Source organism: Mustela nivalis, assembly GCF_964662115.1.
Source record: "Mustela nivalis genome assembly, chromosome: 12".
In the NCBI taxonomy this organism is placed as follows: Eukaryota; Metazoa; Chordata; class Mammalia; order Carnivora; family Mustelidae; genus Mustela; species Mustela nivalis.
This window is the reverse complement of record NC_139031.1, coordinates 42,674,360-42,695,151: the sequence shown is the minus strand read 5'-3', so window position 1 is coordinate 42,695,151 and position 20,792 is coordinate 42,674,360. Positions and strand designations below refer to the sequence as shown.

The 20,792-nt window shown below is 36.3% G+C and overlaps 1 protein-coding gene across 3 annotated transcripts in view; it reads left to right on the top strand.

The window, feature by feature from the left end:
- BBS9 (Bardet-Biedl syndrome 9) overlaps window positions 1–20,792 on the top strand; it is a 458,943-nt gene that overhangs the window by 11,883 nt on the left and 426,268 nt on the right. For all 3 annotated transcript variants that reach the window (XM_082691753.1, XM_082691755.1, XM_082691754.1), the window contains 4 exons: window positions 1,653–1,773; window positions 8,743–8,893; window positions 11,511–11,575; window positions 17,669–17,782. In XM_082691753.1, coding sequence (XP_082547879.1) covers window positions 1,662–1,773; window positions 8,743–8,893; window positions 11,511–11,575; window positions 17,669–17,782 — 442 coding nt within the window. In that variant the 5' untranslated portion in view covers window positions 1,653–1,661. The remainder of the gene's footprint in view (window positions 1–1,652; window positions 1,774–8,742; window positions 8,894–11,510; window positions 11,576–17,668; window positions 17,783–20,792) is intronic.

The following is a 20,792-nucleotide window of genomic DNA, read 5'->3' as shown; positions in this document are numbered from 1 at the left end:
GTATGGAACTTGGATTCAGGTTTGCACTAGTCCTTCTCCAGAGTCTGCACTTTTCACTACCACATGATTCTCAGCTAGTTCCTTGGCAAACTTAATGAAAACAAGTAGTCTTGCTTTCTGTGATTAGCCTATGTGGAAGGCCTGCTTTAAGAAGATTGATTTAGATTTTTTTAAATGTATAGCTGATCCTCATTCTTTGCAGATTACCTATTTGTGAGTTTACCTATTTGCTAAAATTTATTTGTAATATTAAAATCAATACTCATGGTGCTTTTGGGTGATTTGTGGTCATGCACAGAGTGGCAAAAAATTTGAATCACTTATTCCCAGCAGATATCAACCATAGGAACTGCCTACTTGTTTCAGCTCTTACACTATAAGCAAGAGTCCTTTTCAGGGCCTGCTTAGTGTCATGTTTTCCACATCTCTGTGGTTTGGGTTTATTTATTTGTTTGTTTTAATTTTTATTGCTTAAAAAGGTCCCCAAATATAATAGTGAAGGGTTTTAATGTTCCTAAGTGTGAGAAGGTTGCCACGTACCTTATAGAGAAAATGTATGTATCAGATAAGCTTCCTTCAGATATGAGTTATAGTGTTGTTGACTGTTGAATTGAATGTTCGTGAATTAATAGTATATTAAACTATCTTTAAACAGTGACTCACAAAAACAAAGTTATGTATTGAATGGTTCATGAAAGTATTGTAACTGGAGGTTCACAAGAGCCCAACTTTTTCTATTTCCCCTACGAATAGTAGTGTGGTATTTGCTAATTCAGTGTTTGCCTCAACCGTATAGAATTGGATGTCTTTGAATAAGGAATATTGACTGCATTTCCCAACATTTATTTAAATCAGTGTAGCAGGAAGGAAAGGCTCATTTATATTGAATAAATGAACTCTCATAGAATCCCAGGGTGTGGGATATTTGTTTTGTAAATCAAGAGGTTCAGTGGGTTTTCACATTTACCATATTAGTAATTCAATAGTAGATGTTGCTGGCATATCCTCATTCTAGATGAGGAATTAAAGCATAGGGAGGTTTTGTGGGTGCTTAGTGATATAGTGGTATAAATACATCCACACTCAGTTTTAATGGTTCTTTTTTAGGGTGGATTTCCCTCTTCTGCTTTGCTTTTCTACAAATAGAATGGGGAAAGCGTGCGAATGCTTTTTGAGTACCTATAATGTACCAGCTTCGTGTTAGTCATTTGATTTCATTTGTTCTTCTCAGCAGTTCATTGTGACAAGAGATGCTATGGTTTTTCCAATGACCAAAATGAAGGAAAATTAGGTATTTTGCTAAGGAATTATGTACTAACTAGTGCTGTTAGAATTTGAAACTTGCCTCCAAATAAGTTTTTTGATAATTTTTGTCATTTTCTACCAAATGTTCCAGAAAAGAGAACTGACCCAACATTTATGTATAAAATTTTTCAGACTGACTCTCTAATGGTGTTGCAAAACATCTGATTATGTTTTCAGCTGTTTGGATTTGTGGTTTCACATATTTCTGCAAAATATAAAAAAATTAAATTCAGAAATGTTTTTCTTAACATTATCCAAGTTTAATTTGCTATGCATTAAGAGATAATTAATTTATAATTCTTGGTGTGAGGTAGATTTTTACTCTAAATAAATTTTTTTTTTTCTAGTGAACAAAAATGTCTTTATTTAAAGCCCGTAATTGGTGGTCTACTGTTCTGGGAGAAAAAGAAGAATTTGATCAAGGCTGTTTGTGTTTGGGTGATGTTGACAATACTGGAAATGGACAAGGTAAGCAACTTATTACTATGCATCTTGGAGCAAAGCTTTACTGAGAAAAATAAAAATGACTTCATTTTTAAAAGCATACTTATACATTTTAAAGTATACTTAAACAACTTAAGTGAACTGTCATAATTATGCCCTAATTTTGAAGGTAGTTTCCCTTATAATATTTAGGAGGTAGCAGGCTGATAAATACAGTTCTTCTGTTTTGCTCTTTGTGTTTTTCCGGTTTGTGTTGATTCTGTCATGTGATTCGGAACTGAAAAAATATTACAAGGCAATATTTAATTTGTTTTCATTTGTTATAAAACTTTTCATTTTTTTTGCAAAATTAGGTAGAACTACTAAAATATTATTAATTTTGAAGTTTTTTAAGAAATTATTTTCAAGGAAAATTATACATTTAAAATTTGAATTTGAAAGCCATTCATATCAGAATGGAAAAATTATTCTAGCTCTATTTGTTGGTAGAAAACAATTATTAAATCATTGCTTTCATTTTCATTTTCATATTATGAAAAACCTCCCCCTTCAATGCTTATATTCTTGAGGTTATGGTCCTAAGATTCTTTCCATCTTATTCTTATTCTTATTCTTATTCTTATTCTTATTCTTATTCTTATTCTTATTCTTATTCTTATTCTTATTCTTTCCCTGTGGATTTTCACACATTCTCAGGGCTTCAAATACAACCAGTATATGGCTCACTTCAAAATCCCTACCACTGGGGCACCTGGGTGGCTCACTCGATTAAGCATCTGACTTTTGATTTTGACTCAGTTCAAGATCTCAGTCATGAGATAGAGCCCTCCATTGGGCTTTGTGGTAGGCCTGGAACCTGCTTAAGATTCTCTTTCTCCCTCTCCCTCTACCCCAACCCTGCACTACATGCATACTCTATTTCTAAAAAAAAAAAAAAATTGTTAATAAAAATTAAAAAAAAAATCACTACCTCTATTCTGCCTACTAGACAGTCCTATCTCAAATAGAGCATGTCCCAAACTACTCTCATTTATCTCCCGTCCTATAAGATCAATGAGAATTATCCTTAAACTGTACTATGTCACCACTCAACTTTGGAGCTTATCAAAAATTGCAGACACAAAAGCCCAGCCTTCCAATCCACCTACCAGCAAATATGACCTTATAGGAGCTATATATCTAAGATAGAAAAACTTCATATATAACAATCATCCCAGAATATGATGATACTGGTAGTCCACGCTTTGAGAAATGAGAGGCAATTTTTTTTCTATGTGGGACACACACATGAAATGATTTTTGTATAGTAACCTCGGGAAAATAGAGGAAACTTCTCACAGCTGGCCACAAATTGGGAGGAAGCACACTGGTAACTGATAACCCTCTTCTGGCACCCCAGTAAAGAGCTCTAATAGAAATGATGAGTGAACAGTAAGCTATTCAGACAATCAATCAGGAGTTTCCAACAAACTTGATCTTTTGTTAGTTTGGACATGGGTTTGAAATTGTTCTCTTTGGCATATATTTTTGTAGCCTGAGTATTCTGTATTGCCAAATAATAAAGGAATTTATTTTATTTTAGTGTCAACAAACAGGCAGGAGACAAGGTTGATAATCTTTGAGGAACCTCTCAGGACATCTTCTGAGTATAAGACCTTACCATCTCCTATTAGTGGAAGGACAGAGCCCAGATTTTCCTTAGAAATAATTCAGGTGCTCAGTACAGCTTAGTACCTCCCATTCTTCTTTGCCAATATAATTTGTGTTCTCCATGAGGGTGGATGAGTGGGCACAATGGTAACAAAATCTAGATTTGCAGTCAGTGTAGGAATGGAGGTGGGGAAGACTGAATGTTTATGGCCCTTTAAAGAAACTTAGCTATGAAGGGAAGTGGGAAAAATTCAATATATAGCAGAGAGGATGTATTAAATCAGGGATGGGGCATTTGATTGACTTGGCCGGTGGAATATGTGACTCTTAATCCCAGGATTGTAGTTTGACCGCCATGTTGGGTGTAGGGATTATTTAAAGATAGAATCTTAAAAAAAAAAAAGAGCAGGGATTGAGAGTGACAGTAAGAGATGGGATCAGGTGTGCGTATGGAAGGTGTGAGAACTTTTCTTTCACTGCGACAGAAGGCAAGAGGGTAAGAATGAGTACAGAGGAAGAGAAATTTGCAGGTCATTTGGAGTGATCAGAATGAAAAGATGGTATTAAGCATCTTGAAATTGTTTTAGGCCAAGCCAACTTGATATGTAGAAGGATTCCTTGCTAATCTTGAGATCCCAGTTGAAATTAGACACCATGCATTTAAAGCTGTACTTACTTTCTTGTTCTCAAGATTCAGATTCATGGGAGAAATAGTGAGAAGTGGGGGTGGGTGGGAGAGTCTGAGTGGTCCACTTTAGATTCCATGCCAGTTTGTAGCCTGAGGAGAGTTTGCTAGAAGAATCCCAAGTGGGAAACACATAAAGCTGACTAAAAAATAGCTAATAAATTTATCTTTTAGCTATTCAGCATTTATGCCTCACGTGGGGCAGCTGTCCCTTGTACAGCTGCACAAGCATGTGCTCTTACTCCCACTGCAGTGGTAAAGAACAATGTGCACCTACTGCTTCAGAGGCACTTTCAGGAAGGCCCGGCTCTGCAAGTCCAGGGTCTTTGGGTGATATCCCTTTTCCTTGTAATTTAGTCATGATCACGTTCCAATATTCTGTTGCCACTAGACTAAGTTGTATGTACAATCTGTGTTCAAACTCATGTAATAGTTGAGGAAGAGAAGGAAAAATTTTAAGATTAAGATTATCAAATGGAAAAAATTATATGGTAACTTAAAGAAATCATATCGGGGGGATACCTTCTGTTTTATATCTGGTTATTGGGCTATATACTATGCTACTTTCTTTCTTTTTTTTTTTTTTTTTTACTTTACCTACCTTCCATCTGGTTAGGGCTCTTGGTCTTGAGTAGAGATGGAGGGATCAGAGAATTGGTCTAGGTGAGTATTCCTGAGGGATCTAGAACATTAATGCTTCCCTAAAGAGGAATATAGTAGTTTCATTTACTACTGATCCAGACAGTATGGGGAAGGGTCCTTGGAGATCCCTGGGTTTCACGCATATTTCTTTCAGCTTCCTTTGGCTCTTATGAGACAATGTTGAGGTAGCCCTGGTTCCTGCAGTTTGGATTGTGGCAGTACATATAAAGATATATGCCTATTCCTGTCCAGTAAAAACAAACTGTTTCCGTTGGTATTAGAAAGGAGAAAATGCATTATTAAGGTCTAGAACTGTATTCAAGCAGGGTTTTATTAGTTGGCTTCAAGAAAGACAAGATGTGAAATAATAGAAGAATTTGGGGTTATTCTTTAAGTTATAGTGATCAACCCTAACTTTTCTATATTGACAGTTTTGGTAATTAAGCAGGTATGTGGTAAGAATGACCACATATTTCTATTGAACCTTTTTGGCATTGAATTTTGAGAACTACCCCAAATCAGGCCTAGCAGTGGTATGTATGTATATATGTAGGCCCCCTGCCCAGTGTGGAGCCCAACATGGGGCTTGAACTCACAACCAGGAGATCAAGACCTGAGCTACAACCAAGAGTTGGATGCTTAACCAACTGAACCACCCAGGCACCCTACCTGTGGTATTTATTTCGATTTTCTCCTTGATGGGGAGATAGAGTCCCATTGGTTTCCATATATCTCTCCCCATATAATATCCTTCATGTCCATGTTAGGGAACCAAAAGGATGTTCTACTATTTTCTGTGAAAATACATTTCCTTTAAACTCTCAGAAACTAGGTGAGAAATCATAGGCTAGTTTTGCTCTCCACTGGATAAACTAAGTAAAAAAATTCATTTGTCACTGAGTCTCCAAATGATCAAAAAAGGTCTATTTCTAGGGTTCCAGAATTAGTAATAACTCAGAGCCAATATTCAGTATTCTCATAAAGTTTGGGTATTTCCCTTTCCTCAGTGTACCTGGGTAAATGACTACTTGTCCTGTAGGGAAAGATCTGAGGAAAATGTATATTAGGCATGTGTGGTGTTATAGCATCTATAATGTGTTGTCTTTATTCAAGGGACTCTGAGACTGTAAATTGACTTCAGTGTGGAAATGGGTGAGATACCATAACCATCTATACGGTTGGCTTGAGTTAGTCTTTTTCAGAGACCCATATGTTTTTGATTATAGGTTTCAAAAAAGGCTTCAGTTTGATAAACATAGGACCTTCTTACAATCGAATACTACTCTAACAAAATAAATAAATAAATAAAAATAAATAAACCATTGGGAAAAAAAGGGTCTCAATGAATTGCCTGTTCATTTCATTCCTGGGGATCCCATTAATCATAGCTTAATGTCTGTGAGAATTAGACTGTTACCTGAGCTCTGGTTAACTATAAAAGTCCTGCCATTTTAATACTCAGACCTACACATTTTGTTTCTAGGGATTAAATTGTCACCATGTGGACTTCACCAGCATGAAAAAGGGCTGGGTTGAAGCTGAATCTTGGTTAGTTAGTGAATGAAATAGGAATTAGGGTATGGGGGGATACATAGGAAGCTCAGTGGGGAGTGTTTTAGAAAAGTTTGGAGGTTTGAGTATATCCAAGCCTTCTCGACTTTGCCAGTAACCTCATTATGTAACATTGTAATCTCATTCTTTGAGATGAATGTCTTTATTTTTATGCAAGAAACCTGGAGAGACTGTGAACTCATTTGTTACTATAATTAAAAATCTACAGAATAAGTCCCTGAATTAGATTCTTAGTGGTTAAGCCTCAGTGATATAAGAAGAAAGAAATTCTTTCTGTAAAGTCCCAAGGACCCTGAATCTTGTTCTTTACACTGAGATGGAAATGTTGAGGTTTAAACTTATTCTCTTATTTTAAATTATGCAGTGCTCTTAGAAAAGCCATTTTATATATGGTTTGGCATTCCTCCTTCCTGTTCTGTTGGCCTAGGACAGCAGCTCTCCAGTCCACCAGAGTGTCACCGGCAATGGGCACAGGTCCCAGATGCCTGGAGGTGTTCACTTGATTAACTGTTCTGTCACTGTGTACGATGTTATTTAACCCTGCCTAGAGTCTTACTTCCAAATATCCCCACAGGAACTGGTAGTGCAGTTTATTCTCTGCTGCCAGTTTCTTCCCAATTTTTTTTTTATTGTCACAAGTTAGGAAACAACTATGATAAATATAAATAAATGAGGGATTGGAGTAAGAGTGACATAGATCTCTCAAATGCAGGAAGAGTTGAATTGGCCAAACCTTAGTAGTGGGATGGGAATAGCATGGTTCTAGAGACTGGATAGAACTTGTGGGAGTGCCATTTGATCATCTAGCAGCAGATTCCTGGTCTTGCTATTCAGGATTGAAATTCCCAGGATAGTATCTCTCTCATATGGTTATTATGAGGATTTAATGAGTTAATACATAAAAGTTACATAGGCCGTTGCTTGGCACATGATAAGCTCTCAGTAAATAAGTATGTAGAACTCCTACTTCTAAGTAGATGGAAAAAAAGTCAATATTTTATACTAATATAACAATTTCAAAACTGACACCTAAAGTATTAGTTTCCTAGGACCGCCATAACCAAGTACTATGAATTGAGTGGCTTAAAGTAATAGAAATTTATTTTCTGACAGTTTTAAAGGCTAGAAGTCCAAAATCAAGGTGTTGGCAGGGACATCCTACCATACCTGAAGCCTCTAGTTTCCTTCTTTGCCTTTTTCAGCTTCTGGTAGTCCCGGGCATTCTTTGGCTTGTGGAGGTATCACTCTTATCACTGTCTCCATTACCACATCATCATCTTCTCCTTAAATATCTTCACATGGCGATCTCTTCTCTCCCACCCCACCACCCTCTATACTCTCTTCCTCCATTCCTTCCTTCCTTTTTTTTTTTTAAAAGATTTTATTTATTTTAGGGCGAGAAAGAGTGAGAGCAAGAGGAGGGGCATAGGGAGAGGGAAAGAGAGTCTCAAGCAGACTCTGCACTGAGTGCAGAGCCCTACTCGGAGCTCGATTCCACCATCCTGAGATCATGACCTGAGCCAAAACTAAGAGCCGGACACTCAACTGACTGTACCACCCAGGCACTTCCCCCATCCCTGCTTTCTCTTTTTAGAACAGAGATTTATTGCATACCTGATTGAGTGTGACCTCATCTTAACTTGATTACATCTTTGAAGACTCTATTTCCAAATAAAATCATGGTACTAGGGGTTAGGATTTCAACATACTTTTTTTTTTGGCAGGGGTGGGGAGAGATTGGGAGATATAATTCAGCCCACAACACGTATGTTACCATTTCTCCCTTTTGTGTCCAAGTACAGACACTGTTCATCAGAGCATTCTACTAGTGAGGGCTCAGAATTCTCTTTAATACAATGATTTCAACAGCTGTAGAGTAGACACTCTATGAAGAAATCAGTGTACAATCTTATATTAGTCTTTTGTAAAAGGACTTGCTTTGACTGAGTTAAATTATAACTACTGACACCAAAGCAAAGCTTAGGTAAAATACATAATATATTAGTATGCTTGAAAATTGATGATATTAAAAAAAGTTGTTTTGGGCCGCTTGGGTGGCTCAGTGGGTTAAGACTCTGACTTCAGCTCAGCTCATGATCCCAGGATCCTGGGATCGAGCCCTGCATTGGGCTCTCCGCTCAGTGGGGAGCCTGCTTCCCCCTCTCCCTCTGCCTGCCTCTCTGGCTACTTGTGATCTCTCTTGCTCTCTGTCAAATAAATAAATAAAATCTTTTAAAAAAAAGTTTTTAGTTATTTATCTGCTGGCAGATTGGGCTTGGTATATGAAGCAAGACTCAATTGGTTTAATTTTAATTAATTAATTTATTTTTTGGTTTGTTTTTATTTTTAGATTTTTCTTTTAAACATTAGAAAGTCTATTTCCAAAGAAATATTGTTGCTAATGTTTGTTTCTTCTTATATCTTTTAAAAACCTCTCTCTACAGATAAAATAATTGTGGGTAGTTTTATGGGATACCTAAGAATCTTTAACCCCCATCCTGTAAAAACAGGAGATGGAGCTCAAGCTGAAGATTTGCTTCTAGAAGTTCATCTACGAGATCCAATATTGCAAGTGGAAGTAGGGAAGTTTGTTTCGTAAGTACAGCTCCTTAATTCTGACATTTTATCTTACCTAGAGTATATCATTCCCTGATTGTGTCATTTTTGTGGATTCTTAAGTGAAGAAAGGATTATCCATGACAAATATATTTTCTGGATATTGTTACCTAGGTGTTCCTTATGTACTGAATATATATATATTTTTTTTAATTTGGGAACCTGCTCAAAGAGAATAATTTAGAACTTAAAAAAAAAATAGTAACAGACCTAAAATGTCTGACATATAACAAGTTGAAAATAAAGAAAGAAATAGAAAGTATTCACTTATCTAAGAACTAATTATCCAGGTTATATAAATGTCTGTTTAAATAATTAGACAAAGTAGCAGTTATTGTATTTAACACATAACGTTGAAGCTTTAAAATGAATTACTGTACTTATTTGAAGTGGAAGGGTCCTTAGTTTCTTAAAAGAAGTCAGCTCAATCCATAAAGTAAGTCTTACTCTTACAAGAGCTTTGTTTCCAAGTACTTTATTTATTTATCTATTTATTTATTTATTTTAAAGATTATATATATATAAATAATCTTATATTAAATAATTAAATAAATTATTATATATATATATTTTAATTTATTTTATATATATATATACACACACACATATAATGTATTTATTTATTTAAAACATTTTATTTATTTATTTATTTATTTGACAAAGAGAGAGAGGCAGAGAGGCAGGCAGGGAACAGGGGGAAGCAGGCTTACTGCTGAGCAGAGAGCCCGATGTGGGACCCAATCCCAGGACCCTGAGATCATGACCTGAGCTAAAGGCAGTGTCTTAAATCACTGAGCCACCCAGGTGTCCTACATATAGCTTGATGGAATGAAGGAGGTTAACATTTATGAGAGGATACTATACTGCTATTAATTAACTAGTACAATCCCTCTAATCTTATCTGTAAGATGTGATCTGTATTTATGGATATGGAAACTAGCTATGGTAAGTGCTGTGAAGTGTGTAAACCTGGCGATTCACAGACCTGTACCCCTGGGGCTAATAATACATTATATGTTAATAAAAAAACAAAAAATTATTTAAAAAAAAGGATAAGGAAACTAGCTAGAGCTCAGAGCTTTAGGTCACACAGCCAGGATTCAGACCCGGGTCTGTCTGATTCCATACTCTGTTATCTTTCCATGACATTATATTCTTTTCCTGTGCATGATAGAACAATTGTTTTGAGTGTACAGGGCGATAATTATTTTTTGAAGTCAGAATTGAGTATGTGACAGTTGTATATATATTTGCATTTTTTTGGTAGTAGAATGGATAGTGAGCACTTCTATTCATTATAAGGACGTTTTGGAGGTATTAACCAATATTCTTATTTTGTAAATGAGAGACTAATACTAATACTCTGAAAGGTCAAATGATTACACAGATACCAGGTGCACAGTCAAGACCCCAATCCAGGTCTTCAGATTTCAATTATAGTCTTTGTAGTTTAGAACAGAATCTATATCAGAGGTTGTACACTGGAGGACTGCTTGCAGATGTGTTTTAGATTTATTTATTTATTTATTAAAACAGTGTGGCAGTTCTTTTTTTTTTTTTTTAAGATTTTATTTATTTATTTGTCAGAGACAGAGGGAGAGAGAGCGAGTGAGCACAGGCAGACAGGGAGGCAGGCAGAGGCAGAGGGAGAAGCAGGCTCCCTGCCGAGCAAGGAGCCCAATGTGGGACTCGATCCCAGAACCCTGGGATCATGACCTGAGCCGAAGGCAGCTGCTTAACCAACTGAGCCACCCAGGCATCCCTGTGTTTTAGATTTAAAAGAGTTGCCAATATTTAAGATCCAGGAGATTTCACATAAAATCCATGCTTTCTGGTTTTTCTTGAAAAAAATGTAGAGATTTGGCCACATGCCCAGAGCTGACAAGTAGCTGCTTTCTCTATCTGGCCCTACTCTGCAGCAGAGCACTGCCATTTACATCCTTTTCACCTTTCTGTCCACTGACCTGACGCTTGAAGACTGAACTTAACGATTTCTAGATTATATTATGTCTTGGAAACCACTTGATAGGGCCTGGGAAGTCTATTAGTGCCCGTGTCAGTTTAGTCCAAACTGAAATATTTTCAGTGCCTTTAATAAAATTTCTGAGCTGGAAGTGACATATGCCATTTACTAATAATGATTAGCATTCTTTGGTGCTTTATACTTTACAAGGTGCTGTCACATGATTTTATTTCATTTAATTGAAACCTCTTATTTTCCAAAAGGGGAAACAGGCTCAGAAAGATTAAGTAACTTAACCAAGGTCAGAGGTTGATTACCCAGAAAGACAAGACCAGAACTTGGATCTCTGTTATTATGGGAGAGCATTCATGAAAGGGCCTCTGATATGACTTTCTGAGAGGCTACAGTGACTTCAATTAGAGGCAGTTCCTTGACGCAGAGTCCTTGAGCCTCTGGAATTGTCAAAGTGGGTGTTTGTTTTTCCATTTATTTTTCAGTTTGAAATGTTATCTAGTAAATTTTTAGTTTACTCTTGGTAGGTTGTGGTTATAATCTCTTTTAAAAATTATTTTATAATTTTTTTGGTTACATCTGAAATTGATATTTAAAACTTTAAAACATCCTATTTTTCAGAGGTACTGAAATGCTTCATTTGGCTGTGTTGCATTCTAGAAAACTTTGTGTCTATTCTGTCTCAGGTAAGAAATATTTTTTAAATGTAAAATTTGTATTAAAGATACTTTAATATAAAAACCTCTTAATATTATGTAAGAATAGATACTCATGTTCACTTGTTAGAGAACACAAAACATTTGTTTGAATATTTTCTTATTTTGGTTAACATTTTACCTTGTTCATTTTGTTTTTTCAGGTACTTAGGCTCTTACATTTTTTCTGGTTTGCTATATATATGCATATTTAAATTTCTAGTAGAGGATTCCTTGAGATCTTTTTCCAGGAATTGTGTCCAGGATTGTCTGTGAGAAATAGAGGCCAATTCTGCATACTTAGGATACTTGAGTGTTTAAGAAAATTTTTATTTATTTTTTATTAAAGTATAGCTGACACACAATGTTACATTAGTTTCAGGTATACAGCATAGTGATTCCACTGCTCTTATATGTTATGCTGTGCTCACCATAAGTGTGGCTATCATATGTCACCATATAATGCTATTATAATAGCATTGACTATATTCCTTATGCGGTGACTTTTATCCAGGATGCTTGAGTTTTAAGAAATGTTTAAAAGCAACAACAAAAATCATTAGATGCTGAGAGTCATGGTGGTTTAAAGTACTTTTTCTTTGATGAACCTTAGGTGTTTTCTTTTTATAATTCAAATTTCTTGGCTTTCGGTTGTTTCTCTTCAGCCTGCCTTAAGGCACTTGTTTAAGGTCTAATCAGGTGTCATTTTCTGACACTGTTCTGTAGATACCATTATGGCAGTTAACTGTAGTTTGGTTTCAGCATTTTGATCCTTACTAAATATAAAAGGTAACTTAAAAATATTTGTTGTAGTAATTAAATTTTAGTTCAAGCTGAGAGAGTTCTTTTCATGGATGTCAATATTGGGGAAATTTTTTTATGGGTACAATAAAGCTAATTCTTTGGGGTCTATTCCTTATACAAGAGATATTCTTTGGGGGCGCCTGGGTGGCTCAGTGGGTTGAGCCGCTGCCTTCAGCTCAGGTCATGATCTCAGGGTCCTGGGATCGAGGCCCGCATCGGGCTCTCTGCTCAGCAGGGAGCCTGCTTCCCTCTCTCTCTCTCTGCCTGCCTCTCTGTCTACTTGTGATCTCTCTCTGTCAAATAAATAAATAAAATCTTTAAAAAAAAAAAAAAGAGATGTTCTTTGGAGTTTGCTATAAATATTAGCTTCTAGTATTTGGATTTTTCATACTCATTCTCTTGATTTGAGCTCTCTTTGTATTTTGCTTTCCATTTGCATAATGATTTGTCTGTACTGTATTTATATGTGTATATTTATATACCCAGTGTGGAGCCCAGTGCGGGGCTTGAACTCACAACCCTGAAGTCAAGACCTGAGCTGAGCAAGAATCAGGCACCCAACCAACTCAGCCACCTAGGTGCCCCTGAGCTGGATATTCTTAAGTAGTCTCTTTTTGGCGGTGAAGGTCTGTTAGATTTCTAAGGCAGGCTTGGTAACCTGGCCTATGGTATATGGTGGGCATATGTTGACTGTACGAATGAACTAATTTTTGGGTAGTGTTGAGGCAGTTGGTAGGGGTTCTTTATTAATCTGTGTTACTTTTATTCTTCCTTCTTTTTTTTTCTCTGTTACCACTATCATTTTCTTTTCTACTTTTCCATTTACAAGTCAGAAGTCCATTATAGTACCTCTCTGTCATTGGTAAACACTCCCGTTGATTTCATGGTAAAAGATGTTGCTTTTCCTAGTGATGGGGCAAATATTTAGTGTTCCAGAAGATGGAGAAGATGGAGAAGATGTGATATAGGCTACTTTACCACATGCATCTAGTTGTCCTCCCTTTTCCATCATAAGGCTTGTTAACTATGAGGTGATGCTATTAACTGTGTTACACAGGACATGGAGGAGGGGAACTTGTGCAGTTACCCCTGAATACTTCTTAGAGATTTGGTCTCTTCTGGAAGTTTTAAGAGGGCAGGAGAGGGAAAAATCCTACAAACAAGAAATTAGTTAAGACTCTTGGCCTTCCCTGGTCCCATTTGAATGATGGCCCAGAAAGTCAGAAAGCTCTAGAGTTTCCCTGAAATATAGGGCACAATAGACTAGTGATAAAGTGTATGTTTATTAAAAAGACATGCTGAAAGAAACTGGCATGTTTGGTCACAACTTGTTTATGGGACATTGGTATTTTGCTTCAAATTAGTGTTGAAAATGACAGTTATTTGTCATGGGAATGGTGATTTTATTGCTCTTTTATTCTTTGTATTCATTTGCAAGCTTTGTATTCTCTGGGGATAAAGAGTTCTCCAAACTACATTCCCTATGCCCCACCTCACTTCCCTATTCTGTCTCTCATTTCTTCAGCCTCTTATAATATTTGGAGGCTGACAATTTGTATATTTTTTCTGGCTTGGCTTAAATGGAGAAGCAGGGAAGTTAATACTTTTGTTCTCTTGAATATGTTTCTGTGGTTCCAGACTGAACTTTTACCTAGCTTTTACTTTAACAGGGCAAGCATAAACATTTTTTAGTTTAAGTAAAACCACTGGTATCAACAAATGAAAGTGCTAGCTGAACTTGACATTCTCACCTCCAGCTGGCCCCTCCCCAAATATATTTGTTTGCTTTTTATGCCCTGTGCTTCTACTCAGAATTTTTTTTTTTTTTAAGATTTTATTTATTTATGTGATAGAGAGAGAGCGAGAGAGGAAACACAAGCAGGGGGAGTGGGAGATGGAGAAGCAGACTTTCCAGCAGAGCAGGGAGCCCAGATGTGGGGCTCCATCCCAGGACCCTGGGATCATGACCTGAGCTGAAGGTAGACGTTTAACAACTTAGCCACCCAGCACCCCCGCCATGATGTGTGCTTCTAAAAATGATTTGAGGCATGCTAGAGGAGACCTCCTGGACACACCAAACAGCCCTTCATAGGCTGCTGTGCTGACCTGTTTTTGGTGGGTGATAATGTTATCAAATACATGCTTAATATAGAGAAATAGCAGGGTCTTGCTAAAATGAAGTTAGCCTAACTTACGATACCGAAAGGAAAAACATCACATGGCATTTCAGATTCCTTTCTGATGGGCTTCAGTTTCTGAGTAAGTGGTTACAGATGTGTGAGCATAAACTATACTGATTATGTCCTCTTAAATATTCTTTTCCAAAAATTGTGTACTTCAACACGCATTTGCTAAGCATTTGACATATTTATAGAATTTTAATGTTTGCTGTGAGGGGGCAAAAAGATGTGGTTCTTTATTTTTCATACTTTTATATAATCTAATTTGGTTATTTAACACAATGAACCTTTTAATTTACTTTATAGAGGCTTTTATTTCATTTTTACTTCATTGGATTTCTCCACATTTGTCTAAAACTGTACCAAAAACTGTTGTTAAGGTGATCATTGATTTTTCTAGAGAATATTTTTGTTTAAATCAAATTGTGCTTAGCAATAAGCCTAACAACCTGCATGTTCTGTTATCCTTTTTACTTTCTGATTGATGAAAATTCATACTAATTCTAGCTATACATGGACTGTAGTTATAAAGATACACTTGCTATATTCAATCTGTATATCCCAGGACAAAATCTGTGTATAAGTAAGGGTGCTGGGTGGCCCATTCTTTTAATGTTCTGCCTTCAACTCGGGTCATGATCCCAGGGTCCTGGGATTGGGCCCTGCATCAAGCTCCCTGTTTGACAGAGAGCCTGTTTCTCCCTCTCCCTCTGCTTGCTGCTCCCATTGCTTGTTCCCTCTCTCTCTGTCAAGTAAATAAATAACATCTTAAAAAACAAACGAGCAAAAATATCCCCCCAAACCTCCCTGTGTATAAGTAGTTTTAATCTTGTACCATTGATGTGTCTCTAGAAAAAAAATGGTCAGATATTTTAGATTTTTCAGATACTACCTTAAGATAGTTAAGATACTACCTTTTCAGATATTACCAAAGTAGTGTCTAAGGAAGACGAATTGTCTTCTGTTCTCCATAGGTGCACTATTAAGTTTTAAAGTGCTATTACCTGAAATCTGAAGATTTCCAATGCCTTTGGAGCTTTTTCAGAATACAAATCCCAAGTGTCATTTCATGCCAAGTTTGTATAAGTATTGAATGCTGAACCCCTCTGTTCACTGACCTTTCAGCTAACAAACATGTGTAAGTGCATTCCTAACTCAGAGGTGTTGATTTGGTTTTAGGTATAGGACGGATTTGGTAATTTCTGTAGGGGCAAACCAAATGTTTCTTTGAACTTCTTTTTCTGGTTTCTTGGAGGCTAGACCTCTCCTAAGGTTAAGGCTATGAGTTATTTTAGTGTGTGTGTATGTGTTTCTTTTTCTTTCTTTTTTTTTTTTTTCTCTTTTTTTGGCCCATGTGGTTGCGATTACTCCTTGGTTTCCCTGGACCTTACTGCTTTTACTACCATTTAAATTCCACAAAGCCTTCATCTATCAGGGTTAGCAGGCAAATTTGAGTCTTTCTCTTTGTTTCTTATTCTATTGGCATGTGAAGTCTGTTGTTCCCATTTTCAGGGTCATAAATCAGAGTAGAAATGATTTTCCTCCAAGAAATCCTCCTCTTAGTTTTCTCTTTTAACCCTTCACCTTCCAAATGAAGAAAAGGCCAGGCAAGAAAGGTGGAGGTAGAAATGATGTTTTTTGTTGGCTGATTTGTTTAGGGAAATTGTCATTGTCTTACCAAGTTTTTTCCAAGTTGTAAAATGATGGACAGCTAGGCACCAGGATATATGGTGCTAACTCTGAAGACCTAGTTTGAATACTCTGTCCTTTGCCAGCTGTGTGATTTGGGGGGGAAATTTCTTAAATATCTATCTATCTATCTATCTATCTATCTACCTATCAGGGCGATTGAGAGCACAAGAAGGGGAATAGCAGGCAGAGGAAGAAGCAGGCTCCCAATTGAGCAAGGAGCCTGATGCAGGATTCGATCCCAGAATCCTGGGATCGTGACCTGAGTCGAAGGCAGATCCTTAAAGACTGAGCCATCCAGGTGTCCCTTAAATTTTTTTTAAACTTAGGGTACTTGCCTCACTTCTAAAATGGAAATAGAAATATTTAGGTTCTTACAACCTCAGTGTTACATTGGTAAAACCTTTTGGACAAAAAACAAATGCTCATGTGTAAATATGTATACACATACATACAGACAGACATATATGTTTAGATTGTTTTAATGATCTAATTAATACTATCCAGTTTGGGGACTATTTCATTTGCTTTATATTTTATATTTTAAGTTTTTCTTTAAATTTTGCATTTTTGAATGAAAAACAAAGATGTTTTTTAATGGAAAAAGTTGATTTCTGAATCCTTTTTCTTCCCATCACCTCTTTTAACTATAACGCTTTTGCCTGGTTACTGGGACATAGCTTCATTTATAAGTACTCTAGAAAACAACCAGAGAGTAAAATAAGTATAAGGAATCTTTTTTGGGGCACTTGGCTGGCTCGGTTGCTTGAGTATCTGCATTTAGCTTGAGTTGTGATCTCAGAAATAGAAAGCAATTGTAGTACATATGATCTATTAAATGAAAGTATCTTTGTTTTGAAGAAGATTCTTTGCGGACTTCATATAAAACATATTGTCCTATATGCTTGCTAAAGGAAACTTTGGAATATCTCTCCATTAAATTAAGTTATAGTGTATTAGGGGCTTGAGTATTTTGAGAGGTGGGACAGGAAATTGAATTGCTTCAAAGTGGGGAATTTTTTCTAAGACACTTTGAGTCGTGTCTTTGCTCTATTATTGTTTAAGTGTAAGGAACTTAACCTTATTTATTTCAGAACTGAAATTGCGTGTTTTTGTTTTTATTTAAATAATACACTTTACTCAGACCTAATGGAAATAGATAAGAAATGTCACCCAGGGTGGTATTTCATCTAATGGTATAATCTAGCCAAGACTTAAATTGTCCTAACTGTGCTGGCATTCTGTGTCATCAGTATGCTAATTATTCATAATACACATTGTTTTAGTGCTTTGTCATTTTTAAATTTCACTGAAATTGAATTACTTAGAATTGGTGTAGAGGATGAGAAGAAATGAATATTTTTTAAATGTAAACAAATACAAAGTGATTCTGTAATTTTTATCTCTTTAGGAACCTTGGGTAATGTGGAACATGGAAACCAGTATCAGATCAAATTGATGTATGAACATAATCTGCAGAGAACAGCCTGCAATATGACTTACGGATCCTTTGGTGGTGTAAAAGGTAATTGGCATTAATCATGAGGATGCTATTGCAAGTAGCAGATTTAGGATATTTGGCTATATAAAAATGGAGGATCATGGGGTATGAATCTCAGAGGGAGTTAAATATTTTATTGAGACCTTTATATTCAAGTGGTCAAGCAAAATATGAAAAGAGAAAACTTTAAACATCAAATGTGTTTGATTTTCCTACAACCAGCACTTTTATATGGTCTATAGAGATATTGCTAAAGTGTCTTCCTTTAAATTTTGTCTTTGTACATGAGTTGACTGAAATTGAGCTTTTTTTTGGGAACCGTGTGTGACTGCCTCTCTCAGTGGATGAAGGGGTTGATCTCTTTGATAGGGCGTCCCTGTTCTACTTGTGATAGGCAGGGCGAAGCTGCAGAGGTAGGAGAGACTTCTCCTACCTCGCCCACCTCCAGGGCCACTGCATAGGTTTTTGTATGTTGTTTCTGCTCTAGGGCGCCTAGACTGGGGGCAAACACAGAGTGAAATGCAGACCTCATCCTGCTTATCAAGCCATGTGCTCTGGCCTGCAGTAAACCTCCCCAGAGCAAGGGGGCCTTTTTTATATTTCTCAAAAGTATTGGCTCAGTGAGGCGGGGTTCCTTTCACCTTGGGGGTATCTTTATCTAAGTAGCATGGGGCTACGTGGAGCCTGCCCACCCTAATCTCAGAGCTTCCTGTGTTACCAGGGCTTGATGCTTGCTTGGGTACACTGTTGCTGTTGGCATGGGAGAGTTTTTATCTACCGCTTAACCTCCTCTCACTTCCCCGTGATAGGGTGATAGAGGAGCCACTGGTGCTGGAGTGAGGATAGAAAGCCGGGTAGTGACACTTACCTGTGTGTGTGTGTGTGTGTGTATGAGAGAGAGAGAGACCTGTGGAACATGAACTAGGGATTTCATAATATTTTGCAGCTTTCTGGGCTCATATTTTTTTGGTTTATTGTTTAATCATTGCATTAAAATGTAGGCTACCTATATCAGATTTTTCTTTAGTGGCATAAAAAAATGACTTTATTTTGGAAGTCATTTGTGTCAACTCAGTTTTTTCATATAGAGATAAAGGTGAGGAAGAATGAATTTGAGTGTATCAGTTAACAGGAATATTTTAGGTGGTGATGTACAAATAAATGTTTTGCATAAAGTGATATGAAACAGAACACTTGGCTGGATTGCAGAATTGTTTAACTTGAGTAATGGGAACGTTTGGATTATTTATGGAATATGGGAGATGTCCAGAGTTGGATGAAGAGAGGAGAAAGGCTAAAATTTAATGAGCGGCTAACTTTTATCAGTGAAGTATCCCTTTTTAACCTTAGCTTTCAGAACTGAGTTTCAGTATTCTTTAAAAAAAAAAAAAAAGTCTGACCAGGGGACCTAGTTCTCTGCTGTTTAATAAACTGTTTTAATTCTTTTTATTCTATTAAATCTTCAAAAGGCAAATTGCTAAATTCTGTGCATCTGGAGTCCAAAAAAATTATGAATAAGGAAAAAAGTGCTTTGGCTAAATGAAAGTAAGTTTTATTTTTTTTGGGTAGAATCAAGTCAATTCTTTAGACCACCTATCAAATGTTATATTGATTGCTCTTTTTTTTTTTTTTAAATCAGATCAAGTTAACCCAATTAAAATAAAGTTTTAAATACCTAGAAAGGGATTCCTTGTTTTTGTTTGATATTTTTGGTGATTTAATAATGGATTTACAAAATAATGATAGTTGCTAGTTGTTTTGAAAAGATGACTTTGTACTTATATGATACTTCTCTTATTTCTTTTTTTTTTTTTTTTTTTTTAAAGATTTTATTTATTTATTTGACAGAGAGAGATCACAAGTAGGCAGAGAGGCAGGCTGAGAGACAGAGAGGAGGAAGCAGGCTCCCTGCTGAGCAGAGAGCCCGATGTGGGACTCGATCCCAGGACCCCGAGATCATGACCTGAGCCGAAGGCAGCGGCTTAACCCACTGAGCCACCCAGGCGCCCCACTTCTCTTATTTCTTAAATTATGCCTTACATGTAAAAAGTATCTTTTGAAAAAACAAGAGGCCATTCTGATATGCTTTACTTTCCTATGGTTAAACAGAATATTTCACAATTTGAAACAGAAATGTCTGAGTAGCAGAAGTGATTATTTCATTTAATGGGTTTGAAACACATAATATCATTGTGGTATCTACAAAAACTATGAAATATAATGAGGTTGGTGAATTAGTAATAACCAGCCATATTGGAGGATTCCCAGGGTTAATAGGGAGTTACTACTAATAAGTACATGATTTCTTTTTCAGAGGATGAAAATGTTCGAAAATTAGATTATGGTGATGGTTGCACACTGTAAATACAGTAAATATTTGAGCTGTATACTTCAAAGAGGTGATATATAGTATCTCAGTACAACTGTTAAAAAAATTGGCCATGGGATAAAATCTGATGCTAGAGAGGTGATAGCGTATCCTACATTGCTTGGGGCCATGTAAAATGACATAACACTTTTAGAAAGCAGGTTGGCTATAGAAAACCATAAAAATATTCTTGGATGCTTATATGTGACTTATGGCAGTGTGTATTAGGAGATGAGCCAAAATATAGAAAAATCCTATCAAGTTGCCAGATAGTTATCTCCTCCCTCTTTCTGTCCTCCCTCCCTTCGTTTCATATATACCTATTGTAATAGAAAAAAATGAGAACTGGTCTAAATGAGTTATAGAACAGAATGACTAAGTTTTGATGCATAGATTCAGTAGGTTATTATGAAGCTATTAAGATTGTTTTGTTTGCTGAAATATACATCTTTGTACATAACTCTTTGTCCACATTTCTGATTATTTCCCTAGGATAGAATGTGGAATGAATATTGAGTCAGAAGGTTATACAATTTTTTTTCTCAACCTGATAATTTCTCCTGCCATATACTATATAAATAAATTGTACGAAGTACATAACTTAAGAAGAAAGTAAAAGTCAGTCCAAGATATGCACATTTCTATACAAGCCCATTTTCTAAGCCT